Source organism: Ciona robusta, chromosome 11 (genome assembly GCF_009617815.1).
Source record: "Ciona robusta chromosome 11, ASM961781v2".
NCBI lineage: Eukaryota > Metazoa > Chordata > Ascidiacea > Phlebobranchia > Cionidae > Ciona > Ciona robusta.
Genome location: NC_143245.1, coordinates 3,443,129 through 3,470,617, shown reverse-complemented (window position 1 = coordinate 3,470,617; position 27,489 = coordinate 3,443,129). Strand labels below are relative to the sequence as shown.

The window sequence follows — 27,489 nt, the reverse complement described above, 5'->3', positions numbered from 1 at the left end:
AAAGTTCACATTTTGAATTACGTAACAATCGCAAAACAATGCGAGACTATGTGTTAATAATGGGCATTATTTTAAACAATAGGCCTGTTAGCTCGGACCAGTCAAAACCGACTTATAGGGCCGTATCTTTAGTAGGCCATGGTCAGGCATGTAAAAAAAACAAAAGTACGACCGATACTGATTCGTATTTAAACTTACGTGGCAGTTTCCTAAATCGTAGACGCATGCGTTCTGCTTACGCCAATGTTTTTTACGAATGCTAAAATCGTGTTAAAAATACTAAATTCGCACAGTGGTGTTTTAGTTTTTTACTTATATTTTAACGAATTTTCTCCTGCTGCCCCACTGACGGTGTTTTTTGGCTATAAGCCAACGATTCCTCGTGCGGTCTTGATAATTAAAGAAGTTCAATCTAGTTTCGTTTTTTTTTTCCGATTAAAGCCAGATTACCGCGACGATTTCAACTTGCAACACACACAAACTGTCAGATAAACATTTGCGGGTAAAACGTTTTTCTGCTCATAAAAAAACAGCTTTCCTGATACAAATACGGCGCAGTTTCATGTATACCATACTTCTCAAACTGTATTCGGTCAGCATACAAATTTTTAACGAAAGCTAGTTTAAAATACTATAAAACTTATCAGCGATCACCGAGACACCGACCGCAGTTTACGGCAACCGAGGCAACCAACTTCCTCTTTTGAAATTACCGGGAATTTAGTGGCGGTTTAAGAATGCCTGTGTTTGCAAGTAATTCCCGAACATACACGTGTCGAAATACTGGTTTATATTGCTCACGAAATACGCATTCGTCACAATTTCTATTATTGCGAAATAGCTAGTTATGTTACGTCACAATTGCAAATGTCTCTTGGCTGTATAAATGCGGGATTTATGATAAAATAAACTGTTTGTTACGTCAGAACTGCACGAATAGGTAACTTACGTTAACATTATACGATTTGTTACGCAGCCGACCAAGTAAATAAAGTCCAGGCTACTAAAATATCGAGCGGTATTACACTTGCAAATTAAACCACGTTACATTGCGATAAGCGTTAAGATACATCCGAATTAAATTGTGTTTGCGTGTTTGCCGCACTCCCACGCAATAGCAAAACTCTACGCCAATGGGTACAACTACAATTTTTATGCAAAAAAACAAAAAAAATCAATTTTTTCATGTTTCCCAAAGGAATTCAAAAAAATGTTTTAATTAAAACTGTACAGTTACTTGTTTTAAACAATAAAAAAATTAAATTTTATTAAAATAAAATTTTTAACATTAGTTTTTACAACAATTTTTTTTTTTTTGCAAATTTTTTTTTAAAAAATTTTAAGTTTATAATGGTACAACTACAATTTTTATGCAAAAAAAACAAAAAAAAAAACATTTTTTTCATGTTTTCCAAAGGAATTCAAAGAAATTTTTTAATTAAAACTGTACAGTTACTTGTTTTAAACAATAAAAAAATAATTTTTATTAAAAAAAAATTTTTAACATTACTTTTTACAACAATTTTTTTTTTTTTTGCAAAATTTTTTTTAAAAAATTTTAAGTTTATATTGGTACAACTACAATTTTTATGCAAAAAAAAACAAAATAAAAATCAATTTTTTCATGTTTCTCAAAGGAATTCAAAAAAATGTTTTAATTAAAACTGTACAGTTACTTGTTTTCAACAATAAAAAAATTAAATTTTATTAAAATAAAATTTTTAACATTAGTTTTTACAACAATTTTTTTTTTGCAAAATTTTTTTTTTAAAATTTCAAGTTCATAATAATAAAGTTTTAAACAAAAAAGCTTAGGATGCAAATTTGATCATGAAAAGTGTGCTTTGCTTGTAATCGATGAAATGTCTATTCAGGGTAAAGATAAATTAATGATTAGTGATTGTTAACCTGTTACTATAACCTATCTGAAAAGTGGTGTTTAAAAAAGAAACCAAAGAGCTAGTCGGCCATGTTGATTTTGGTGATGAACAGCTTACTTCTTTGTCAAGCAATGAGAATTGCATAGCTAACCACGTTCTTGTTCTCTATTTGAGAGGTTACAATAGCTCAGTTGTGTTACTAAACATAGGCCTATGTACTAACATAAATTTTACGAACCCAGGAATTACAAACAAAGACCTTGATGGGGTAGTAGCATACTTTGCAACCAAGTCATTGTGTACACAGTCTTTATTTTTTACAATTCTTGAGGCAATTCTTCAACTTGAAATGGCCATTATTAAAATATATGGTATTGCTAGTGAGAAATGTGTGACTGTAAAACATAATGGCATTTGTTAAGTTAAAATGTATTTATTAACAGGGGATGGTTTGGCAGTCAACAAAACAACATTCTCCTTGTTGGCTTAAAATGAAACCAACTCACTGTCTTACAGAATGAAAAATCCTTGTGATCTTACCCGGTAGTAACCAAGAAGCAAATGATTATTTTTGTAACCATTTTCTGTTGACAGATATATATACTTTATACAAGATCCCCCACATGTATTAAAGACAGTCAGGAACAATCTTTTGTCGAAAAATAAAAATTTGTGGAATAACGGAAGCATATCATGGGAACCAATACGACAGCTGATACTACAAGATATTAAATTACTACCTAGACGTTTTCCAAAGTTGACATATTCACATGCATGTCCAAATTCCCATGAAAAAATGAAAGTTAATTTGGCTGCACAAGTGGGAAATTAGATTTTTGTTGTATAATGTATTTTTCTATCTGTGATTGTTGTTATAGGTATTGTCTGAAACTGTGGGATTGGAGTTAAAAGCAAAAGGGTACACACAGATGTCTGACTTTGTTTTAAAAATTGATCACTGGTTTGACCTACTCAACACAGGCTTGTTTGAATACAAAAGAAAATTAAAGCCACAGCTTAAACCTTATACAAACATTAATGATGAAAGAATAACATGGTTAACAACAACATTTCCAGGTACCCGTTGAGCAGTTACATTGGAAAATACCTATATACCACATAACTAACTTATTGATTTTTAGAATATATCAGCAACTGGAGAAAACAAGCTGAGAGCCGTTCCGATTTCCATGAATCAATGGTTTTATCAAAAACAACAGAGGAGGGGTTAATAATGACTTCGAAGTCAATAGCTGGAATAATTGTGCAGACTCTAAAAAATGGAGCTGAATTTGTGATTACACGACGTTGTAATCAAGGTATTCTTTTTGCATATATTCAGGTCAACTGATGACATTATTAAATAAGACTCAACTATCATTTATATTAGATTGCCTAGAGTCCTACTTTGGACATCTGCTAATGTTAGGCAGAAGGTCAACCAATCCTTCACTGTTTGAATTTGGTTATAATGTTAACGCCATCAAATGTAGGCGAAGTCCAGCAACGTGCAACATTGTGAAGGTACTTGAGACTAGATTTTTGTTTACAAACATATGTGACCTATAGAAACTGCAAAATCATTTATTGCTAAGTATACGCATAACATAATTTTAAAACTAACCAAACTATAACAATGACTGACAAAAACAGTTCAAAGGGAAACTGAAGTCAAATTTTATAAATGGAATACAGATAGTACTTACAGAGTTGAAACTACATTTCCAGTTGTTTTCTTCAAAACGGTACCGCTTTCGAGTTAATCTCGCTTGACAGATTGACTCTCAAGCGAGAAGCACCTTTGCTGTCACCGGTGAAAATATAAATGACAACAACTCGAAAACGGTACCGTTTCGAGAGAAAAATGTGAAATTGGAGAACCAACTAAGTAAGGACCATCTGTACACAAATATTAAAACTTGACTTGAGTTCCCCTTTAATTAAATTTAGGAAAAGAAGATTATGGCTTGTTGGTTCTGAGTTTTTTTCTCAAGGCACCATTAGCTTTGGAATTTACAGAAATTTGAGTAACACGTTTGGCATGACCGTAACCTATAATTATAATGTATGTTTTTATCAATTTGATACCAACTTTATGGATTAGAAATTCAGGATATTGGTTACCTAAATAAATCAAGTGATCCATGCTTACTTTCACTATTGTTTCTGTTATTGGAATTTGTTTAACGCTGCTAGAACTAGAAATAATATTGTTTAAAATCCGTTGTGTTTCCTGTAGAAGATGGACAATGCTTGTTGCCGCGGGCCACAAGCCACCACGGTTGCTCTTGAGAGTAAGACTCTGGAAGCTCCCCACTGCTCAGCTCTTTAATCAATTGTCTGAAAAGAAATGTTTTCTCATTTACATTAAACAATGCATTTATAGTTATATTACACTCACTGCTCCATTGGGTTGCTCGCTTAATAATAAATTTTCCTCAGTATTCTTCCTCCAATGTATGAAATTACATCCAATTGTTCTTTGCTGATATTGTCACAGCAAAATGGCTTTGGCGCGTTTATTAGGCTTTGAACTATTTGAGGCAACATGGAGCCTAAAATAAACTTTAGGTCTGCGTCTCCAAATTTCTGTTAAAAAAATAATCAATTCCAAATACAAAAATATCAATAACTAAATTACCTGGGCATTCGGAGACCAATGAATCTCAGAACTAAAATCAGTCTGGAGCAATTCAGATATTTTTTTTAGTAAAGTATTTCCAGTAAAATTGTCAAATATAAAAGCAATTTCTTGTTGCACTTTATTTGGCAAAACAAGCCAAGAAGGATATTCACAGTTCTTGGCAGCATTGGTGAAAATATCAAAAAGATTCAAATTTAACTTAGAGAACTGGTGTAATTTTTCCTTGTGCTTTTCCATTGATTTCATTGACGAAAAAGTTAAACCACAATTCTCAGAGAAAGTTGTTGACCTGGCGTACAAAAATCCCAGAAGTTTTACATTAAATAAAAAAAGTGTAAACTATCACTTACGTCATTAAATTGTATTGTAACTTCAATGAGGTTACGGTCAAACAGATCAAGATCCATATTATTTAATCGAAGGCTTTGTGTAGAATCCGTACGTGTCTGTACTAGGTTAAAAGTACGTTCGTAATATCGTAGTGTAAACGTCTGAACAAAACGTTATTGCGGCGTAGGCTCTGTCCTTTGCTGTGACTATGACGTCAGAAAGGTCCTTTGAGCCAACTGTTGATTGCAGGCGTTTAGCGACTAGCGATGTGAGATCGGCTAGCGTGGCTGCGTGTTCTGAGACTTGCCGCTAAGTCTAATTTTGCTCCTTGATTAAGGTTAACTAACCAAGCAATAACTGGTTTGTTGATTATTTATTACCACGGTTATTAACACAAGGGCGATACTGATGCAATATACAATCACGATAAGAAACTCGAACGCCTAACCCCTTGTATAAGCAGTGGTTAAGATCTAAGTTCTCTTTGACTGATGAACTCTGGTTGGTCTTGGTTGAGTCTGCATCGTCTTTCGGTACACTGCATAGCACTACACGTGCTGCATGCAGTGACTGCGTGACTTGTTGACCGGTTGACCCGTTTTCTGATTGAATCGTCTAGTCTTTTATAGCAGTGGTTCCCAACTCGTTTTTAAGGCGACCCATTTTAAAAATAAATTCAGTTCGGTAAAATCTTGCGACCCAAGCATATTGTCGTAAAATTTTAAAAGCCATACAAGATTGCATTGCAAACGGGTTATCCTTTAGCTGGTGGTCAGTGACAATTTTGGTTTCTAAATGTCTTATAGACCTTACTGATACCCACTGTTTAATTATTTTTGCAAAAAAATCGGGTGTTCGTGTCCAAAATTAACTTTAAAAATGCGCGAAAACATGCTTCGTCACCGTAATTTGCCTGACCTGCGTAAGGTTAACGCTTTATTACGTCACATTAGCGGTATGTTACGTCACAATAGTGATATATTACGTAAAAAATTATCAGGCGACCCAACTTTGGGTCGCGCCCCACGTGTTGGGAACCACGGTTTTATAGTGTTTTGGAGCTGACGTCACATGCTTTCGTCACAGCATGGTTCGTCATCTGCGTTCCTTTCTCTTTTGTGTAAGAGCTCAAATGTTCGTCCAAGGAGTGTCCGATAAGCGTCCTGGCCGTGGGCGTTTTATCGTTCCGAGAACTTCGCCGATGATCGCCATCGTTGTCGTTTAGAAGGGTGATTTGATGCGCTATTTTGTGCTCCTACGTCACCATCGTGTGCGAATAGCTCGTTCATCAATTTCTGATTAAATACTTTCGGCATAGCTTATAGCTTTGAACGCTGGCCTTGTTAAAATGATGGATAATTTGTCACGAGTACATGACATGATGCAATATTGTGAAATATTGGTGCAGTATTAAGAAATAACATGCAATGTTCCTAAATTATAACCTGAACTTTACAACAAAGTTTACTTTGTTTTTTTCTGCTGTCGGTACCAAACTACAACCTAAATGTAACGTTGTGAATGTTGTAAACACGTTTTGTGTTTGCTGGGAAGGCTCTGTCGAACCTTAGAATCAACAGCTTATCGTACATGAAACATTGTATGCCTTACAGCAACTGGCAAATGGAAATCACGTACGACTACACTAGATACCTGGTCATTCTGACCAATCGGGGAACGAGTTTGCTGACAAGTTAGCTTGTGATGGTTCCAGTAACATATTCTATGGCCCATAGCCAGGTTTACCCATCCCCACTAGCCGATGTAAATCGGACCTGTCTCTTTGGGTCCTAGCCAAACACCAAGAAAAATGAACCAAACATGACAGCTGCAGGCAGACTAAGGAGTATAGAAGAAACATTAGCAACTCTTGAAGCTGCCAAGGAGAACGTTACGTTCCATTCTTCAAGTGATAACAGGGCATGGCATGTTTGCCATTCATCTGCATAAACTTAAAAAAAAGTAAGCATCCCATCTGCCCTGTCTGTGACAAGGAAAATGAGACATCCTTTTAATATGTTGGCACATGCCCAGCGTATGCGAACGCAAGACGGGAGCATCCAACCTTGACCGAGCTGTCAAGGGAAGATATCCAATCAATCACCATTAAAGCCCTTGTCGCCCACCTCCGGGGGAAGCAGCGGTGTCCTTAAACTGGGAAGGTGCATGCAGTAGCACCCCGGGTGTTGGGGTAATGGGCCAATCCTGGCCTAAATCCTAAGACCCATGATGTACCACGCTGTGGGACCTCACCCACATAGAATAGAAACCCAGGCCCGCATTTTTTAAAGAACTTAATGTTTCATTTTTTAGGTATTACGTATGAAGCGCTTTAACATATTCGAAGCTGGTTCGTGCGAATCTATATAGTAGGGTGAGGGAAGATGGACATTTTGTCAGGTGAGGGAAGAGGGACATTTTGTCAGACAAGACCTTTTTTTAACTCTTTTTACGGACCCCTATTTAATGATAATCAGGAAAATACGGTTTCACTTGATATTCGACAGTATTATTAGGCCTTTATAAAACTCCTGTCAAACCTGATTACTGTTTTTAAATATTAAAAAAATGTAAAATAGAAACAGTATACTTTGAACAGGTAAAAAAATGCGAAATAGTAAGGTGCTATTTTTGAATGATTGCTAAATCATAATAAAGCCGAAGAATTTTTTTAGTTTGCGTGTGCGAACGATTAAACTTGTTTCATAGCTTCATAAAACAACCTTGAATATTTCGTACAGTTTGATTTTGTCTCATAAAACTAGTTTTAGTTTTGTTAAAAAACACTGAGATATAAGCATAAGGAAAATAGGCATGGGTCAAAATGACTTTAATTTGAGATAGAAAAAAAAATATATATATATCAGTTTAACATAATATATATATGAAGTTTACATGGCAATGAAATTAGCACAGCCTGTTAAATTCGGTAGGTTAACTACAAGTTGCAGAATAATGCTAATGTAAATATATTTCAATTTAGAGTCCCATCTTCCCCCACATTGTAGTTTTGTATGTTTTCATTGCCAAACTTTAAAAAGTTTGCTTTTAATTTAGTAATTTATACCTCAGTTTTTCAACTATAAGATACTGATATAATAAAAAGATAATATTTTGAAAATATATTCGAAATTTGGTCATTTGCACTTGGTGATAATTTGTGGCTTGTGCCAAAAACAGAGGAGTAATACCCAATTTGTAGCAAAAATAAAAACTTTATTAACAGTTAGAATAAATTTTCTGTTATTACAAATTCATATACATTTGTAGGATACAATATTTATCCATTGATGTTCGAACATTACCCATTGTCGTTTAAACAATACCAATTGTTATGCAATAATATAATGTATAGGTAACATGTTAAAAACTATAGCAGTTGGGCAAGAAAAAGAATGTTTAGACTTAATTTTCAAAGCGTACAGTATTATTACGTGTTATTTGCATATATTCCTAATTATAAATACACTTATTAATCAAAATTAACAATGGTTTTAAACTGTCCCATCTTATCCTGTGTGTTTTCGAATTTGTAAAATTTCACCTGTTGTGCAGATCGCTAAATAACTTCTCATGTGTTTTATTATATTTTATTAAATTGGTGTTAATTATTTAAGAAATAATAATACTAATTCGTGGTATTTCCCAAAAACTGTCATTTAATTTGATTTTGAAAATATTTGGCAATATGTGCTTAAGTTTCCCCCATTGCATTATAAATATGTTTTTATGACAAATATTACCATTTATATTCAAAAAAAAATTGATTCTTTTTTTAATGAAAATGATATGTTAGTGACCTACATAGATGTGTGCGTAAGTTATATTTTCGCGAACATACTAGAAAATTTAATATTTATTTATATGATTCGAGAAATATGACCGATACTTGTCTGTTTTCTGAACCCAGTCCCGCATGTTTTTAAAGAAAATAAAGTTTTATTTTTTAGTTATTGTAGCGCTATAACATATTCAAAGCTGGTTTGTCCGAAGATTTTATAAATATGTTTTTATGACGAATATTAATATTTATAATTTAAAATGAATTAAAATTAGTTATTTTTTTTGATGGGAATGATATGTGGTGACCTACATAGATGTATGCGTAAGTTATATTTTTGCGAAAATTTCAAAAATTTAAGATTTATATGATTCAAGTTATGATAATATTTTACAACCCCTTTTTTAAAAAAACTGTTTTATTTTTTAGGATTTAAGCTGGTTCGTGCGAAAATTCTATAAACATGTGTTTATGGCGAATATTAATATTCATAATTAATATTTTTTTTGCATTTTATTTTTTTAATTTAGAATTGATGCCGCTGGGGTCTAGTTAGTATAGTGTCCAAATTTTAGGTTGGTGGCACCAGTAGAAGGTATCAAAAATGGCCGCTATAACATCTGTATTCTAGGATCACCTTGGTTGAAAAAAGACCATTTCTATTAACATCGTTTTTAGTAGGTAAAAACAGAAAGCTTTATATGCTTGTGAGAATACTGTTAAAGAATTGTGTAATATTTTTAGTTTATTTTTAAATGAGTAAAACAGTTACAAAAGTGTTCTATTTTACCCCTTGTTGCACCAAGTACCTTACTGTGTGTTAAAACTTGTAAGGGAGCATGAGTGTATAGAACAAAACACCTATGTTATAAAGGCTGATGTTGCCCCATCACGGAAGTATAAAACTAATTAGATTCATTATCTAAATTTTTCTGATAAATAAAAGCCAAGCTCACGCTAGCCATTTGAGAGGTTTTTAAAAATATTAAGATTAAAGTGATCTTAGTACATGCCTTTATTGTTTGTACATGAAAATGTAATGTTTTTGCTCAGCTGACAAAACTCAATATTTAAGTGAAAAAGGTTATGAATATACTTTTCATATTAAATGTTTTTGGCCAAATTCCATTTTTTAAAGATGTATTAGCGCAACAACATATCCAAAGCCAGGTGTAAAGAAGTTCAATAAATACATAAGTATTTATATTCATTATATTCATAAGAAATATTTAAGCGAAACAAAATTTTTAAAGTGTTATAACCAAAATCAAATATTTTCTTAAAAGCATTACATCTGTTTCTAACTTCATGTCCAAAAAATGGGAAACTTCATGTTCAATAAATGGGAACTATTTTGTTATTGTCTGGCAAACCTGATACTATGTGTACTACATACATCCTTGAATATTTTTTACCTTTTCATTTAATTCACCGTGAACTGTTTGGCAACCTGAAACATATATAAGAGTATTTTGTAATAAAACCTGATATTTTTGACTTTTCGAATGTTAAAATGATGTAAGTAACACACAACAAATGGAAGCAAACTTAACTCCTACAGAAGTATCCACTTGATAATATTTTAATGTAAGAAAACAAATTGGACCAATGGAATGGACTTTATAATATACTTTTAAATATTAGAAATTCTCCAGTTTCCTATATCAAACTTATTGAAAAACTTGCAAATCAATGACATTCCTGAAACCCCAACCTTCACAGTGATCAAAGAGATGACAGTTTTCTGTCCCTTGGACTCCTGCTTCTAGACCTAAAGTAAAATATAAATAGTTCAAGTCTTGCTGAAGGGCAGATGAAACATCAGAAATACACTAGGCTACTACTTCTTTATACTAGATATTAGGGGTACACTTGATAGCAAAAGTAACAGAATCTTTTGTTTTAATTTGTAGCTATTTTTAAAACGATTGCTCCATAAAATAATGTTTCTCACCCCAATACATCAACCTTTTTAGCAAGGATGCCTGCCTTAAGCCTGATTTCTTTATATTTTTGATACGTTTGGTAACTCTTTATTCATCGCTAAGGAAAATTAATCAATCACAAAATACACATTACGATGTGCTAATTCCACCATTGAACGTATTAATAAACTCCTAAATTTCCATTTTTTGGAAATAAGTTTAGATCCTAAATCATAACACAAGATCTTTAAATGAATCCTCGAATGGAATCCTAAAATGAGAACACTTTATCTTTAAGATCCTAAAATAAAAATACTTTTATCATATTTATCGTAAGGTAAGGCAAACTCTTTACCGGTTTGATTCTTTTATTTGTCTCTTCTTTGAACTTGATGATTTTTCATTTGAAGGGTGAAGGTATTTTTTGCTAAAAGTAAAATACGAATAATGAAATTTTAATACATAGCACAGACCAATCAAGACTTATTAAAACATTTATAAAATGTTTTTAATAAGTGTTTATGCTAGCCAAAAAATAAAAAAAACTATTTTGTTTATAGATAGCACAGTTTATAAGATGCTGAGTCAAAATCGCTTCTAAGTTTCTTTTTGTGTTGTGGCTCTAGACTTGATTTAAATAACATTATTAGCCTGTTCACATGGCCAAACGAAAAAGAGACTTTTTGTAAAAAGGCTGGGCCAAAAAAAGAGGCATTATTTGGCCAAAATTGGCGTGCGTTTACATGGCCATTCAGCACCGTTTTTTATTATTTAGTTCGCATGTGGGACTTCCCCGTGAACGTAACTTTTTGGTTTAGTATGATATTGGAATCAAGTTTGAGCAATATGGATAGTAATTTTTCTGTTGCAATTTATCGAAGAACCATGTTAAAGTTAGTACGGCAAAGAAGAAAAATGATACTAGGTTGGAAACAAAAGAGCTAGGAGACGGAAATTTTGTTAATTAAAACTACTTTTGTTTTGCTTAAGAAAGCACAACGTTTTTGGATGCTGCAAAGGTGAGTTTATTTATACCTAAGTTTGTGTTTACAGTTCTGACATTAAACATTTTAAGGTCATCGCGGTGGTGGGAGTTCGTTAGCAATAACTACACTGATGAGTTCTGATTTAAGGATTTTAGATTATCAAAAAACACCTTCAATCAAATTGTTGACATGGTGAGAACTGAATTAAGACCAGGTAAAGTACAAATTGGTCTATACATATATATATATATAAATATATGTATACACATTAAATTCTATGTTATTTAATCCACAAGTAATGCATACTTAAACTTCTTAGATGAAAGGTCTGTTCGACAACCAATTCCTGTGGAAAAAGTGGTTGCTATAGCATTGTTTCAAGGTCTTCTGGTGAATACAGAACAACCGGAATTGTTTTTGGAGTTTCTAAAGCTTCAGTTCACAAATGTTTGCATAGGTATGCCATATTGCGGTTGCTCCACCGAGTCATGGTTATGCTGACTACATAAATTGCAAAATGTTTCCTTCTATAGTTCTCCAAGCTGTGGTTGACGGACAGTACAGGTGATTATTTAAAATATTTTAATGAAGAAAAAAAAATATGTTACCAGATTTTGTTTACAGATTTCTAAACATTAATGCGTGTATGCCGGGATCGAGTCATGATGCTGCAGTATTAAAGCAATCGAGCATATACAGAATGGCACAATCTGTATTGCCTGTAGTAAGTATAAATTGTTTGCAGAATGTTATGGAAGTTCACATTCATTTCAAGCGTAATTGCCAGGATCCATATTTATAAATGATGTAGAGATTCCATTAATGATTGCTGGGGATGCAGCATATCCACTTCTTCCTTGGCTAATGAAACCATATGTGGGAACCAACTTGACAGATTAACAAATGTCATTCAACTGTTACCACAGCAGTTCCAGGATTGTGGTTGAAAATGCCTTTGGAAGATTGAAGGCAAGGTGGAGAATCTTGCAAAAACCTATTCCTGTTGCTGCAGCTCCTATGGTACTTACTGCTTGCTGTATTCTCCACAATATATGTGAAAACCAGCAAATGCCAGACCCACCAGAATTTAATGTAGTGCAAGAAAATGCTGTACGCAATGCTACAATAAGCCGAAATGAGCGAAGCTTGGTTCGCGACACAATTTGTAAATTTCTATCTGACAATTACCCATTGAGAACAAGTTCTCGTTTTTGAATTTTATTGAAAAGGACAATTTTGTGAAAAAACAGTACGATGAACTTAAAATGTAAAAACTGAGGTAACAAATGAAAAGAAATGTACTTGAAAAAACAGTGCGAAACATGTAAATGCAGCGAAAGAAAGTGAAAACTGTAAAAATGTACCTACATTAGAATGAGCTTATTCATTCGGAGTCATTTTTTCTTTGCAGTAATGCCTCAATCAGTTTGTTATTTTGATCTTCCATTGGTTTTATTATTTTGTCATTTTCTTTTTCCACCAATTTTCTGTCCTTGTCACCTTCATCTTCCATTGATTTTAATATTTTGCCCCACCCATCTTCTTCAAGTGCTGAAATTACAAACAAAATTGTTAATAAAGAAAGCTCAGTATAAGGAAATTGTCTGTCCCTGCATAATAAATATTTCTGATCTGATTATATACTGCTTATTATCTATTTAGCAGGACTGTCCTACCTCTTTTCTTATGTCTCCTCTGAGATCTTCCAGATTCTCCTGAAAGTAATCTTTGTTTAGTGGGCCTTTTTACACCAATGATATTTAAAGAATGGTTACTGAACCTGATATAAGTAAATCTTCCTGTGCTTCGGTTTCAATACTGCTATCATGTGTACCTGCCTGGGAAGCTGAACCAGGCTCCTGTTGTACTTCTGCCTCATTAGACGGACCAGCCTCTTGTTGTTCTTCTGCTGGATAGATTATGTTTTGTATGTTTTGAAATGAAACTTTTGGCTCATACATTAACATACCTCCTACAGCTTCTAATATTATGTAGTTGTGATCCATACTTAGTTCCTCTGGTAGGAAGATATCCGTTGTTGTATTTTCACCACTTGGATTTATGGCAACATCAACAAATCCAGTCCCTGTAACATTTAGGATTTTAAGACTGTGATGTTTTACTTTTTGTGAATATACACAACTACCTGAAGTCGAAGGAATGTCCTCAACTTCATTTAATTGAATTGAGTCAATGCCTCCACTTGTAGTTGTCTAAAACATAATAACATATTAAACTCCTTATAGCAATGCCAAGCAAACAAAATACAACAACATTTCTTTACATAATAACTTAAAGTTAGACTTACTACTTGTCTTGGTCGAGTCGACAACAAATTATGCATTTGTTCAAAATACGTCCAGGACAAAGCACCGGATGACCCTTCACCTGATTTCGATAACTTCCTGCTGTATTCATTGTATGGTTCCCTGAGTTTCTTCCATTTGTTTTTCAATTGTAATCTTAACCAATTAAATATTAATGTAATATTTGTGTAGTTTTGCGTTATAGTTAATTATATATTTCTAACATATTTCTTTAAATAATAAACAGACATTACATTATCTAGTTATGGCACTGAAGCAAAACCTTACTTTGTAAATGTGTAACCATTCAATTCCATTTGCTTGTGCACGTTATCAAACAAAACCGTTTTTCTCATCTTTTTAGAATCCATTTTGCTTATCAAACCACACTGATCAACAATTGAAATCAAACATTTTGTGCTGTCCACTGTCCATTTTGCTCGATTTGTTAGACTCATTCTTTTAGTAAATATTTATTTGTCAATAATCTTAATCCCTATATTTATACCCAAATATATATATATATATAAATTATGATTTTAAGAACCTACATGCTGCTTCTGCTTAAAATCAGTACAAAACGTTTGTGTCAACTACCTTTTTATCTAATAAAAAATAATTATTTTAAACTGAAACTTCGTTTTTGGTTGAAAACCATATATATTAAACTAGTTTATAACTAAACATTGTCTAAAACCTCACTGCAAATAGTAAAAACAAGCATCTGCAACCTCCAGGCTAAATATGAACTGACGCGCGCGCTGTGAAATGCCTCTTTTTTTCGAGACTTTTCTCATCTGGACTACCTCGCGACTTGGTCCGAATTTGCCGTCTTTTTTTAAAGTGACTCAGCAAATATTTGCCACTTTTTCCGAAAAAAAAGCGGTAAGCCTTCTTTTTTTGGGCCATGTGAACGGGCTATATATGTGATGGTAGTGCATGTCAACATTAAAAGCAAGAAATCAAGCAGTTAATCAAACCTTGAAAAATAAATAATAATGCAACAAAGAATAAATCAAGTATCAGAAAAGAAAATATATATCTAAAAGAAGGTGAAAACAGCTGATATAATAACTTAAATTTTTATATTTACAAAAATTCAGAATAATTTTCATTTTAAATTAAGAACCTTGACTGGTCTTCTTCTTGGTCAGATACATCCAGGTCATATTTTGATGTGTCAACGTTTCCCTGTTTAATAGTTAACTCATCAATTTAATAAAGCTGGAAGCTACAACAACATAATTAAAAGTACACATTTTGGGCAAACTATAAATTTAAACTGGCCACTTTTTATCTTTAATAATTCTTATCAACCCAAACAGCCACATTTATTTTTGATACCCAAAATTGTCTATTTTATTGAAACTTTAAAGACAAGTCAAGAACCATGACATGACTTCTGTCCCAGTAACTGTTTGGGACTTAATTGAACATACTAACTTGCACATCACATGGCCAAAAAAATATGTGAAATTTGTGGAAATCCCCCCGATTTTATAATTTTAACATCACAATAACAATTTTAATAGTAAATATTTTTAAATTAAAAGTTGATTTAAACATTTTTTTAATTATTTAATAAAATTTAAACATTTTTTCATACCAGATGAGCCTTTGAGAGAGACCAAAAATCAATGACCAATTAAACAATAAACTATATTTACATCATCATCATCGTCGTCGTCTTCTTCCAGCTTGTATTTCGATAAATCTGCATCACTGTCATCACTTTCATCCTCTTCACTATCTTCCCTGTTTTCAATTTTACGATCAGTTAATTGATTTTCAATTGACTTCTTTCCACGATTTTTCTTTAATCTTCCATATATGTCATATTCATCATCAGAATCCTAAAATCGTAAATTGTTTTTGTAAAACCGAAATATTCAGCTAATAAAAACTGTGTTTAAAAAACCTATATGTATATTAAGTAAACCCATTGCATTCCGAATATCTGAAACAGATGTTCACAATAATGATTGGTAAAAACTTCTACAGTCAGTTTTATTTTAAAGAGGGTTAAAAATTTGTTTTTGCCTTCGTTGTTTTTAAGTTATGTAGGTAGCCTATTATGTGGCAATTTTTACATAAATTATGTTTTTGTGTGTAAGATCCAACTTATTGATGTTGCTATATGTTGTTTTTACAGTTACATTTTGTCAATTTATTTTTTAATAAAAAGCTTTTAGCAATATTTTGCGAAAAACAACTTTCATATGTCGCCATCTGGTTAGAACTTAAGAAGTGACATAATTGATATTGTTGAAGTCAATAGAAGCATTATTTTTAAAAATCCTCCAAAAATATTTTATTGATTTCTGTAATAATTTACATTGCCTTTGTTACGTTACAAGAATAGTTTTGACAACCACAGCAACAGCCAACCTTCAATGCTTGTTACTCTGGTATAGCGGTTATATTGCGGCCTGATTCAATAAAAAAAACGGGTCTCTATTAAAACTACAGGTTGCAAATATATTGGTTATCTTGACCAGAAATGCTACGCGGTCATGTCCAATAGATGTCAAATGACCAAACGAGTTTAACAAACTAACTTTTGGTCCGATACCTTAAAATGTTTTTTATCGAAGTTAACCATAACTCAAAAACCATTCGAGATATCGAACCAAAAGTTGGTTTGTTAAACTCGTATGGTGATTTGAAACAATTGGACGAGACCGCGTAGCGTTTTTGGTTAAAATGGACAAAATATCTGCAACCGTTTGCAACCGCTTGCAACCCGTAGTTTTATTAGGATCCCCCAAAAAAACTGTGAAAGTTTGTCTTTTACACCGCAAGTAGGAAGTTTAATCTATTCTAAAAACATTGTTTATTACCAGCATATGTGTCGAACTTCCTGAGTATTCGTTATAACCACATTTTCGCCAATATGCAAGTCGCAAATATAGCAAGGAAAACCTAGTGGCCCGTCGCATAATTATGATTTCACATATTGGCCCGTGATACAATAATTTGGGAACCCCTGCTTTACACGGCCACGGACTGACTCCCTTGTTAAAGATGCTATGTTACACATGCTATAATTGTACCCTACGTAAATGCTATAACGACGCTCTGTAACCTACGTTACATATGGTATAATGGTATTTCTTACTGTTATATCTTATTAGTAGAAAATAACAAAAAAGCAAAACATCAATGGCAGTGTTAGCCAAATACAAATATCTTGTTAAATAAGGCTAGATACAGCAAATTAATGCAATACAAATGAATTGAACACCTCTCTTTTTTTATATTCGACTCCTTGTCTTTCATTAAATCCACCACCCAAACCAGTACGTTCCTCTTGAACACCAACTTTCGGAGTGTTGCACATATTGCAATCGTTTCGTCGTGCCCAATTCACATTTCCACATCTTTATAAATAACATGATTAAACAGTAGGCTACTAGGTATAATAATGCCAATAATGGTATACACATTGGTGTATAGTTTTGCAATTATGTTGGAGTGCTGTTCCTGCATATACACGAAAAGACAAATTAGTTCAAATGTATCGTAACGAATTGTCAGACCCTCTCACACCAGGAACACTTATTGCAATGTAACATCTTTCAAATTGTAAGTATAAATATCGCACAGTGACAATATCATAGTAGATCTGAAGATATTTACTTCGCAAGCTGCATAACAATTCGTATCATTGTTAACCCATATATACCTATTAAAGCACTATTAAATTCCTGGTAATCATTAAAAAGGAAATTCGTTGCCCGTGGAAACGTGTAAGTGTTTTTAACTGTGATTGGTAATCGCCGATTAGTTTTATAGTTTTATTAAACCAAAGAAAGGAATCCTAGTAGAGGATTTCTTGCTTAACAAGCTTCTGGTAATAATTTCAATGTTGACCGGACAAGGTTTGCCACGCGTATTATAAATAACACCATGCCGTATTATAGGCTTATAAACAGAACTTTAGTTTTACCGCCAAACTTTTAGCCCTGTGTCAGTTACGTCACTTACGCGTGTGTTACACGTGGAAATCGTCGCGCCAATCAGACTTTGATCGGGAAAAGAGAAACATGGTTGACGCGTTTCGTTGGCTTATATCCAAAAGCCTCCTGTAGTCGTGTAAATGATAAAAGCGGCACACGCAGGCGGGGGCAACATTTGACGTCAGAACGCACGCGTCAGGGAAAACTGCCGGAAAAATACAACTGCAAACCGGTATCGGCCGGATTTTAGGTATAAGTTAACATAAAACAAAACGTTACGCAACTGGCGAAGTGAATAAATACAGGATTCCAATTTTTGCATGTGCCACACGTATACAATGACGTATGTGACGTCCTAGTCAACGGGCAGGTGCGCTCAGCATACCCCAGATATTTATGAAATCGGTGCGCAAGATAGCAATTGTTTAACCTGCCAATTATTTACGACATAATAGAAAATTCACAAAATGAATATTTGCGTTATAAAAATAGGGATTAACACGTAACACGTTCATTATTTAGCATGTAAAAGATTTAAAAACGCGAGACTAGTCAGCATAGCTTTCTCTTTAATTATTTTTCGTTCGTTGTGAATTTGCTCTCTCGCAAGTAACGAATTGCAACGTCGGCAAATTTGCCGGTATTAAATTACAGCCGGTGCCGAATTACACCAGCGCCCAATATTTCCGTATCTTTGTAATGGAATAATATAAACTGCTGCAACCAGGGGGGGGCGTTTTGTTATCATGACAAGCCCCATTTCCGCAAACACGCATCCAGACAGGAAGTGCTAAAACACGTGTTGCATTCAATATTAGGGATGTGCCGAGCCGAGCCCGAACTCAAAAGCTCGTGCCCGAGCGTCTCCTTTTTTGACGCTCGGCGCTCGGCTAAAAACTGGGCCGAGCGCCGAGCCTTATGCTATAATGTTGCACGCGAGAGCGAAAAATATTAAAAATGAAAAAAGTGAAGCTACTAAGAGATAACGAGACTAGTCAGCGTAGCTTTCTCCTTAATTATTTTTCGTTCGTTGTGAATTTGCTCTCTCACAAGTAACGAATCGCAACGTCAGCGAATTTACCCGTATCGAATTACAGCAGGTGTCGAATTACACGAGCGCCCAATGTTTTCGTATCACATTTTAAATAAAAAGCCAAAAACTCTTAAACTTTTTTATAATGAAATATTATAAATTGCTGCAACCACGGTTTTGCAACCACAGGGTTTTGCAACCCCTAAGCCACCTTTACCGCAGACACGCACGCAGCCAGAAAGTGCTAAGACGCACACACACGCGTTGCATTCAATATAACATTCCTTCGCTTGGAATTAGAACAATTTTTCATTCAATTGTTACGTCACGTGTCCTATCGCAACGTAACTATTAATTATGACGTTTTATAATATAACAATCGGGAGGAATGTGCCCACTGCCCAAGTTGGCAGCCCAACCAACCACGAGATCAAAACATCGTGTATCAGCGTCACATTTTTACACTCTGCGCCGGCGTATGAAATAAAGGAAGACGCATGCGGTAGCATACATTCCACACGTAACAAACGAAGCAATCGTTGTGAATTTATTCTCGTGAAAAATGACGTAATGAAACTCTGGTTCTCGTGCGGTGCCATCAAACGATGTTTTTTGGCTTCTGTCCAAGCTCGACCGGGACGATACTTTGTAATATCATATTACAATTTATGTTGGTTTCAATTTACCGATAGCGTCGCTCCTCGCTCTTATATTTGCACCAATTAAAATTCACATAATGCGATTTACCTGCATTAAACTAATCATCAGAAACAAAAATTATACACAAACTACAGATCGTATGGAAGCGAATAAAACACGATTGTTTTCAACAATCTCGTTTGTGATGTAACGATCGTAAAGGTTTATTCTGACGTAAATAATCGTTACATTATCCAAGATAAACATGCGTAGAAACTTGCTAGTTGTGCCACTGGCTGTAACAGTTATAAATAATTTTTTAATTAAATATTTTTTGTATGAATTTTACATTTTGCAACAGTAGGAATTATAAAAAGCGAGACGCGTCTTTAACCGCAAACCACGTGTTCTGTATTATTTTGATTAGGGGCGCTTTTCGGCTGAATAGGAACGCATTCTCGTACGCCTTTCTCCTTGATGACGTCATAGGTGCTCGGGCTCGGGCTCGTGCCGAGCTTTTCGTTAAAGCTCGGCGCTCGGCGAACCCGAGCTTTTTCAACTTCAGCACATCCCTATTCAATATTACATTTTTTCGCTGGGAATTGGAACATGTTTCATTTAATTGTTACGTTACTTGTCCTATTACAACATAACTATTAATTATGACGTTTCATAATACAACAATCGGGAAGAATGTGCCCACTGCCCAACCAACCACGAGATCGAAACATCGTGTATAAGCGTCACATTTTTACGCTCTGCGCCGGCGTAGGAAATAAAGGGAGACACGTGCGGTAGCATACATTCCACACGTAACAAGCGAAGCAACCGTTGTGAATATATTCTTGTTAAAAATGACGTAATGAAACTCTGGTTCTCGTGCGCGATTTACCTGCATTTAAACTAATCATCACAAACAAAAACTACTGATCGTATGGAAACGAACAAAACACGATTGTTTATAACAATCTCGTTTGTGATGTAACAATCGTAATGCTTTATCAAAGTTATTCTGACGTAAATAATCGTACATTATCCACGATGGACATGCGTAAAACTTACACCAATGTGTTAATTGATAAAAAGACGTTTCTAATTTAGTATAAACAATGTAATATTAGTCTTAATTAACCGCATAAAGACAAATATCTAAAGCGCTTGTATCGCGTCAGAGATAACGTTGACTGGACGTAAATATATGCATGAAATACCCTTTTTAAACGCGCTGGTTGCCACACTGGCTGCATCAGTTATAAATAATTTGTAATTAAATATTTTTTTATATGAATTTTACAATTTGCAATACTGGAAATTACGAAACGAGACGTCTTTTTAACCGCAAACCTCGTGCCTTGTATTATTTTGATTAGCGACACTTTTCGGCTGAATAGGAACGCATTCTCGTACGCCTTTCTCCTTAATGACGTCATAGGTGCTCGCCGAGCTTTTCGTTGAAGCTCGGCGCTCGGCGAACCCGAGCTTTTACGACCTCAGCACATCCCTAGCATAGACTACCCTCTAAAAGGTTTTCAACATAAAAAATTGGCGCCAAAACAATAAAAAATGACTTTAAAAATGATTAAAAGTAATCTTACGTTTTGCACATCCAGTCATCCGCACTAAAAAGTCCTTTACTCTTTTCAGCAGCTTGTTTTCCAATTTGAACTCCCCCTTTCTTAACTTTAGTAATTCCAATATTTCTTGCTTCTTTGCATCTATTGCATTCCATTCGACGAGCAAAATTTACATTTCCGCAACTGTAGAAAAGAAGTACGTTACGTGTATTTATGATAATAACTTGATAACATTATTACTACTATCACATGACAGCAAAACAGCCCCCCTGGTTGCGCCCATGCGCTGGAGGTCAGTGTTACGCGTTGATCCATTTCTCGTGCATATTTGCAAGATTGACTGACATATAAATCGGTCTTTCGAGGCGACATGCTTTCTGTTTGACCTTTACGTGTGTCATAGTTTAACATCCACGACCACGTGCGTTGTAGTTTAGCCTTTTCGCGCGTCGTCGTACAAAGGCAAACCAACACATTCAATGTTACCTACTTAGAAAATGAAGAACAACCAACGGGCTAAACACTTTAGAATGTTATCCTATTCTAAAGTTTCGAAACAACGTAGGCGATAATAAACAACCTAAATATGTTCCAGTAGGCAACCCACAAAATTCAGATCAAAAGACGACAGCTCGTAAAAGCTTCCGTAACCTCAAACACGGCAGCTTTTAGCTTCCGATGACGTAATTTTTCGGGGAATACCCAAATTCACGTGCGGCATAATCGTGTGTTTTCGCGTGTTAAATTTACATGTTTTATCGCTAAGACCTTCAAAATATTCGAACATGTTTTATCCCGAATAACCATATTCCTTAACAATTTGTAAAACCCAATACGTTGGTTCAAAGTTTTTTATTATAAAAGGATTGGTCATCCTCATGGATGCACAATGTTCGTATACGGCGATCGCCAGGAATTTTATTTAATTTACTAATAATTAAAAGATAGAATAATCTGCGTGCATCGCGCAAAACTAAGAAAACAGCGTTTTGCAAGCGTATCTAACAAAAGATAACATCATAGCGGCCGCCTTGAACGAACGATTTATATGTCAGTCAATCTTGCAAATACACATGAGGAAAGATCAACGCGTAACACTGACGTCCAGCAAGCGTAAAATAACGTCAATTGCTGTTCAAAAAACAAAATGCCGAAGCGTTATGTTGTCACGATTGTGTTACAACATAATAGACTTCGCCTCCGCACTACATTTCAAAACTCAACGCTTATGGTCACCGTAAATATAAAAGTCCGTCTCCTAGATTGCTGATAACAAACAAAATCACTATTATGACGCAATGATCAACAGGTGAATCGCCACTGTGATGTAACAAAGCATTATGTGTGTTGGTGAAAAACTTACGGAAACATCAACTTTATTACTTCAAGGCGATACTGACAAGCTATGCCTATAGCGCTTTGTTAAATTATGACGTCACGTTTGGCACCTCCAAGATTTTTCCAAACTCGGCGCCTATGTATATAATATATATGATTTAAGTTGTAATCATACCTTTTTATATTTAACATCCATTCCTGCACTTTTTTAAAGAAAATTATGTTTCATATTTTAGGTTTTACAAAGCGCTACAACATATTCGAAGCTGGATCGGAAGAGAAAATTCCATTAATACATTTTTATGTGGAATATTAATATATATTTATCATGGGCGCTAATCCTGGGTATGCTGGTGCGGCGCATACCTCAGAATATTTATAGGGTATGCGGTAGGGATGTGCCGAGCCGAACCCGAACTCAAAAGCTCGTGCCCGAGCGTCTCCTTTTTTTGACGCTCGGCGCTCGGCTGAAATCTGGGCCGAGCGCCGCGTCTCATATGCTATTGCTATAATGTTGCACGCGAGAGCGAAAAATACTGAAAATGAAAAAAAGTGAATCTACTAAGAGGAGATAACGAGAACAGTCAGCGTAGCTTCCTTTTTAATTATTTTTCGTTCGTTGTGAATTTGCTCTTTCGCAAGTAACGAATCGCAACGTTAGTGAAATTGCCCGTATGGAATTACAGCCGGTGTCAAATTACACGAGCGCGCAATGTTCCTGTATCTGATTTTAAATAAAAAGCTAATAACTCTTAAACTTTTTTATAATGAAATAAATAAACTGCTGTAACCATGGGGGCTGTTTTGTTGTAATGACAGATCCCATTTCCGTAAAACACGCACCCAGACAGAAAGTGCTAAAACAGGCGTTGCATTCAATATTACTTTCTTTCGCTGGGAATTGGAACATGTTTCATTCAATTGTTACGTCACTTGTCCTATAACAACATAACTATAAATTATGACGTTTCATAATATAACAATCGGGAAGAATGTTCCCACTTCCAACCAACCACGTTCGAAACCTCGTGTATGAGCGTCACATTTTTTTTTCCCACTACCAACCAACCAAGTTCGAAACCTCGTGTATGAGCGTCACATTTTTACGCTCTGCGCCGGCGTAGGATATAAAGGAAGACGCATGCGGTAGCATACATTCTACACCTAACAAACAAAGCAATCGTTGTGAACTTATTCTCGTGAATAAGACGTAATGAAACTCGTGAATAAGACGTAATGAAACGGTTCTCGTGCGGTGCCATCAAACGATGTTTTTTGGCCTCTGTCCAAGCTCGACCATGACGATACTATGTAATATCATATTGCAATCTCTGTTGGTTCCAATTTACTGATATCGTCGGTCTTCGCTCTTATATTTGTATCAATTAAAATTTACATAATCGCGATTTACCTGCATTTAAACTAATCATCAGAAACAAAAATTATACACAAACTACAGATCGTATGGAAGCGAATAAAACACGATTGTTTTATAACAATCTCGTTTGTAATGTAACAATCGTAATGGTTTATCAAAGTTATTCTGACGTAAATAATCGTTAGATTATCCACGATGGACATGCGTAAAACTTACACCAATGTTTTATTTATTAAAAAGACGTTTCTAATTAAGTATAAATAATGTAATATTGGTCCTAATTTACCGCATAAAATAAAATAAAAAGATTAGTGTGCAAAACCAATATCTAAAGCGTTTATTTCGCTTTAGAGATAACGTTGTTTTTCATCTGTATGCACTGGGGTAAAGTTACGGGGTTGCAGGGTTGCCTGGCAACCCTTTGATTTTCTCAATACTAATAATGCGTAAGGAATTACGTTCGACCAAACGAAGACGCCATTATTACTGCGAACAAACTTCGTTTACGTTCGTTAAAATATATCAATACCGATGCGTCATTCACGACACAAATGCATTCAACTGGTATTTAAACTCCTGTTTGCTAAATCTTTCACGTGTGAATCGCTATTGTGACGTTAGTAATCAACGTGTGAATCGCTATTATGTCGTAATCAACTGCCAGGTTCAAACAACCGCTATTATGATGCAATGAATCCACGTGTGATAATGAATCCATTTCAGCGATATTTCGTTCTGGAAACCTACTATTTCGGACGGACGGGTCTTCGTTTGTAAGATAACCACACACTCGTGCGGGCTTGACGAAAGGCGCATGCAACATAGCTACTGTGACGTCACTCGCCAGGCAATCGGATTCGACCGTTTCTCATTACACGGACGCGAGTTTGGTTTACTCTCTCTATTACTGCATGAGAATTCAGTTAAACAAACAATATTACTGCTAAACAGACGATGTTTTATCGCTGCATTGGATTCTAAACGATTTAGGCGGTAATAATCAACCTAAATCTGTTAAAGAAGTATAAAGTATTGCTTCTTTATATTTACAATATTTTCCTCAGCCAAGCAGTGTGTTTGTTACAAAATATTAGGGATTCACACGTGAATTCATTGCATCATAATAGCGATTGTTTGACCTGACAGTTAATTACAACATAATAGCAATTCACACGTCAAATATTTACGTCATAATAGGGACTCGCACATTCATTATTTAGCCTGCAGGTGCTTAAAAACAGTTTAAATGTTTGCTTTTTCACGTCTGCCATTAGGTAAAGGCAAAGTTAGTAGGGTAAAAGATTGTCTCGTTTACGATGAATACTTTCTACGCACGTGAACGTAACAAGCATGTGTAAACAATTTGTGTTTAGATAAAGCTTGGTGGTCAATGGCCAGGGCGATTTCGCCACTCTAGATTCAAATTTCAAGCTTTTATTTTGGTTATCGATTTAATTGTCTATGATCTCGAATTATCCAATTTCTCGTCTAAGCTGCTTGCCAGTGTCAAAATAACCAGAAAAATATTAAATTAACTAATGCCTGTTTGTAAATTTTGTCTTATTTCCTTTGTCGATTTACCGTTCGTGTTAGTGGCTTGGGAGACGAGTAATCTTTTCATCAGCATGTAGATACGATAATATAGATAACGATTGCAACAACTTGCGCAATCGGTCACATATATTAATTGCAGTCGTATTCTAATTGATTTAAGTCACAGAATTTTGATTTAAATCCACTACAAACGATCGTTACTTTGACGCACACCGTTATTCGAGCTACGTAAACGAAAATATGTATAAACTTTTTGAAGGTAATACTGCCGCTGGTGACCAGTGAAAATTTTAGTTTCAAAATGTCCCTTACATCTCCCTGATACCCGCTGTATAATTTTTTTGAAAAAACTCGGGTGTTCGTGTCGAAAATTAAGTTTGAAAATGCGCGAAATCGTGCTGCGTCACCGTATTTTCCACACGAGCCGTCATGGATTAAACAAATGTTCGATTATTACGTCATAGAATGCGAATTAACACGTATGATTTCAACGTTACAGATTAGGTAATTTGTTAGTTTTTGGGGGGATTTATAGGTTGGGGGTTAAAAGTAGGGGTTAGGGTTGAGGCTTGGGGTTTCTCCAGCATAAAACAGTGCGAAAAACAAGATTATAACGTGCTGTAACGTTCGTAATATGTCACTACTGTGACGTAACATATCGCTATTGTGACGTAATATATCGTTAACCATACGCAAAATCGAATTACGGTGACGCAGCATGTTTTTGCACATTTTCAAAGTTAGATTTTCGACACGAACGCCCGAGTTTTTTACAAAAAATATATACACCGGGTATCAAGGAGTAGTGAGGAACATTTTGAGACCAAAATTTTCACTGGTCACCAGCGGCAGTATTACCCTTTTTGAAGGGGATGTTCAAACACCAATCAGCCCCCCCCCTAGATCTGCCACTAATGTGACGTATTATGATGTCAGAATGATTAAGTTTCTCGCGACAATTTGGACATCTAAAGTTGCGCTCGGCGACACCTGGCAACGAATCGCAGCACTGGTCAGCGCCGTGGCATAGTGGCTAGCGCCTGCCTGTAACCCAGAAGTAATGGGTTCAAGGCACGACGTTGCTACCATTGTGGAAGTATGTGTCCTTGGGCAAGACATTAACGACAATTGCTCCAACCCAGTGGTCACTAATGGGTTGTCCAAATTATCAGCAATACATAAAAAAATGAAAAAAAATCCAAAAAAAATAATCACCCACAAAGTTACATACATGGTAACTGGTAAGCTGACACAAGGTGCTAAACCCGTGTGATAACAATTGTCTTTTTCCGGCCACGCGAGGATAAAGTAAGTTATAATACATTACATCCAGGGTAAATTAAAACTTACCCAGGACAAGTCCAATCTCCTTCACTAAACTGAAAACCACTTCGAGACATCACAACTCTGCATTTGACAGGCACAGAAAATTAAACTAATGTTATGGGACGTAACTAGAATTAGATGACAGGTAAAGTTGGTAGACCAGTACGGTGCTAGTGAAAAATTTCCACCAAGGTGATCCTAGAATACAGTTATTATAGCGGCCGTTTTCGATACCTTCTACTGGTGCCGCCACTTCAAATGGGGTCCCTTTAAAATGTGCGGGGTTGCGCGTGGTTGCAGATATTTTCTTAAATATAGGTCAAAATCAAAAAGGGTTGCACTTATATTACTCGTCTCATTAATACCATTCTAACGGTGCCTAAAAATTAATTCTACCTCCAATATTTACGAAGTTATGACCAAAAATGTGATTTCTATTCCGCGTGGTTGCGGATATTTTTTTAAATATAGGTCAAAATTAAAAAGGGTTGCATTTATATTATACGTCTCATTATTACCTTTCTAACGGTGCCTGAAAATTAATTCTACTTCCAACTTTCACGAATTTATGACCAAAAATGTGATTTCTATTCCGCGGGGTTGCAGATATTTTTTTAAATATAGGTCAAAATTAAGGGTTGTGTGAAGCATTCCACAAACGGCAACACTGTGTGCGGCGCGCGCCGCTAATAATTACTTTCGTGTGTTCCTTCTTTTGTTCGCCACGTTTCACCATTTGTTTTAACTCCCGTCTTTCAGTTGCAGTGTTACTGTTTGAATTAGCTTACTGAGTTTAGTGATATCATTTCCGTTGTTATTTTAATCTATATCTAATA

The 27,489-nt window shown here is 35.0% G+C and overlaps 2 protein-coding genes and 1 long non-coding RNA gene across 16 annotated transcripts; 1 reads left to right on the top strand and 2 right to left on the bottom strand.

Annotated features, from left to right (window-relative positions):
• Positions 1-3,448: 3,448 nt before the first annotated feature.
• LOC149728115 (uncharacterized) lies at positions 3,449-5,014 on the bottom strand. Of its 2 annotated transcripts, none has more exons than XM_089888900.1 (4): positions 4,875-5,014; positions 4,522-4,813; positions 4,276-4,469; positions 3,449-4,220 (listed from the first exon to the last, which is right to left on the bottom strand). In XM_089888900.1, the coding sequence occupies exons 1-3, from the start codon at positions 4,877-4,879 to the stop codon at positions 4,302-4,304; spliced, it is 465 nt and encodes a 154-aa protein (XP_089745026.1). In that variant the 5' UTR covers positions 4,880-5,014; the 3' UTR covers positions 3,449-4,220; positions 4,276-4,301. The 2 variants fall into 2 exon arrangements, with proteins under 2 accessions (XP_089745026.1, XP_089745025.1); XM_089888899.1 differs by having other exon boundaries at positions 4,282-4,469.
• Positions 5,015-5,212: 198 nt separating this feature from the next.
• On the bottom strand, positions 5,213-27,051 carry LOC149728113 (zinc finger Ran-binding domain-containing protein 2-like). 13 transcript variants are annotated; one of them, XM_089888882.1, is made up of 11 exons: positions 26,678-27,044; positions 21,079-21,240; positions 17,097-17,232; positions 15,520-15,705; positions 14,982-15,043; positions 13,855-14,008; positions 13,693-13,759; positions 13,516-13,632; positions 13,327-13,455; positions 13,223-13,261; positions 11,515-13,097 (listed from the first exon to the last, which is right to left on the bottom strand). In XM_089888882.1, exons 1-11 carry the CDS (start codon positions 26,725-26,727, stop codon positions 12,931-12,933), a joined length of 1,269 nt encoding a protein of 422 aa, XP_089745008.1. In that variant the 5' UTR covers positions 26,728-27,044; the 3' UTR covers positions 11,515-12,930. The 13 variants fall into 13 exon arrangements, 12 of the variants coding, with proteins under 12 accessions (XP_089745013.1, XP_089745015.1, XP_089745014.1 ...); XM_089888883.1 differs by having other exon boundaries at positions 13,327-13,452; XM_089888880.1 differs by having other exon boundaries at positions 13,516-13,759; positions 26,678-27,048.
• LOC149728114 (uncharacterized) lies at positions 11,624-12,047 on the top strand. Its single transcript, XR_016386060.1, has 2 exons — positions 11,624-11,760; positions 11,866-12,047. It is a non-coding gene; the product is annotated as an uncharacterized LOC149728114 (long non-coding RNA).
• Positions 27,052-27,489: the final 438 nt, after the last annotated feature.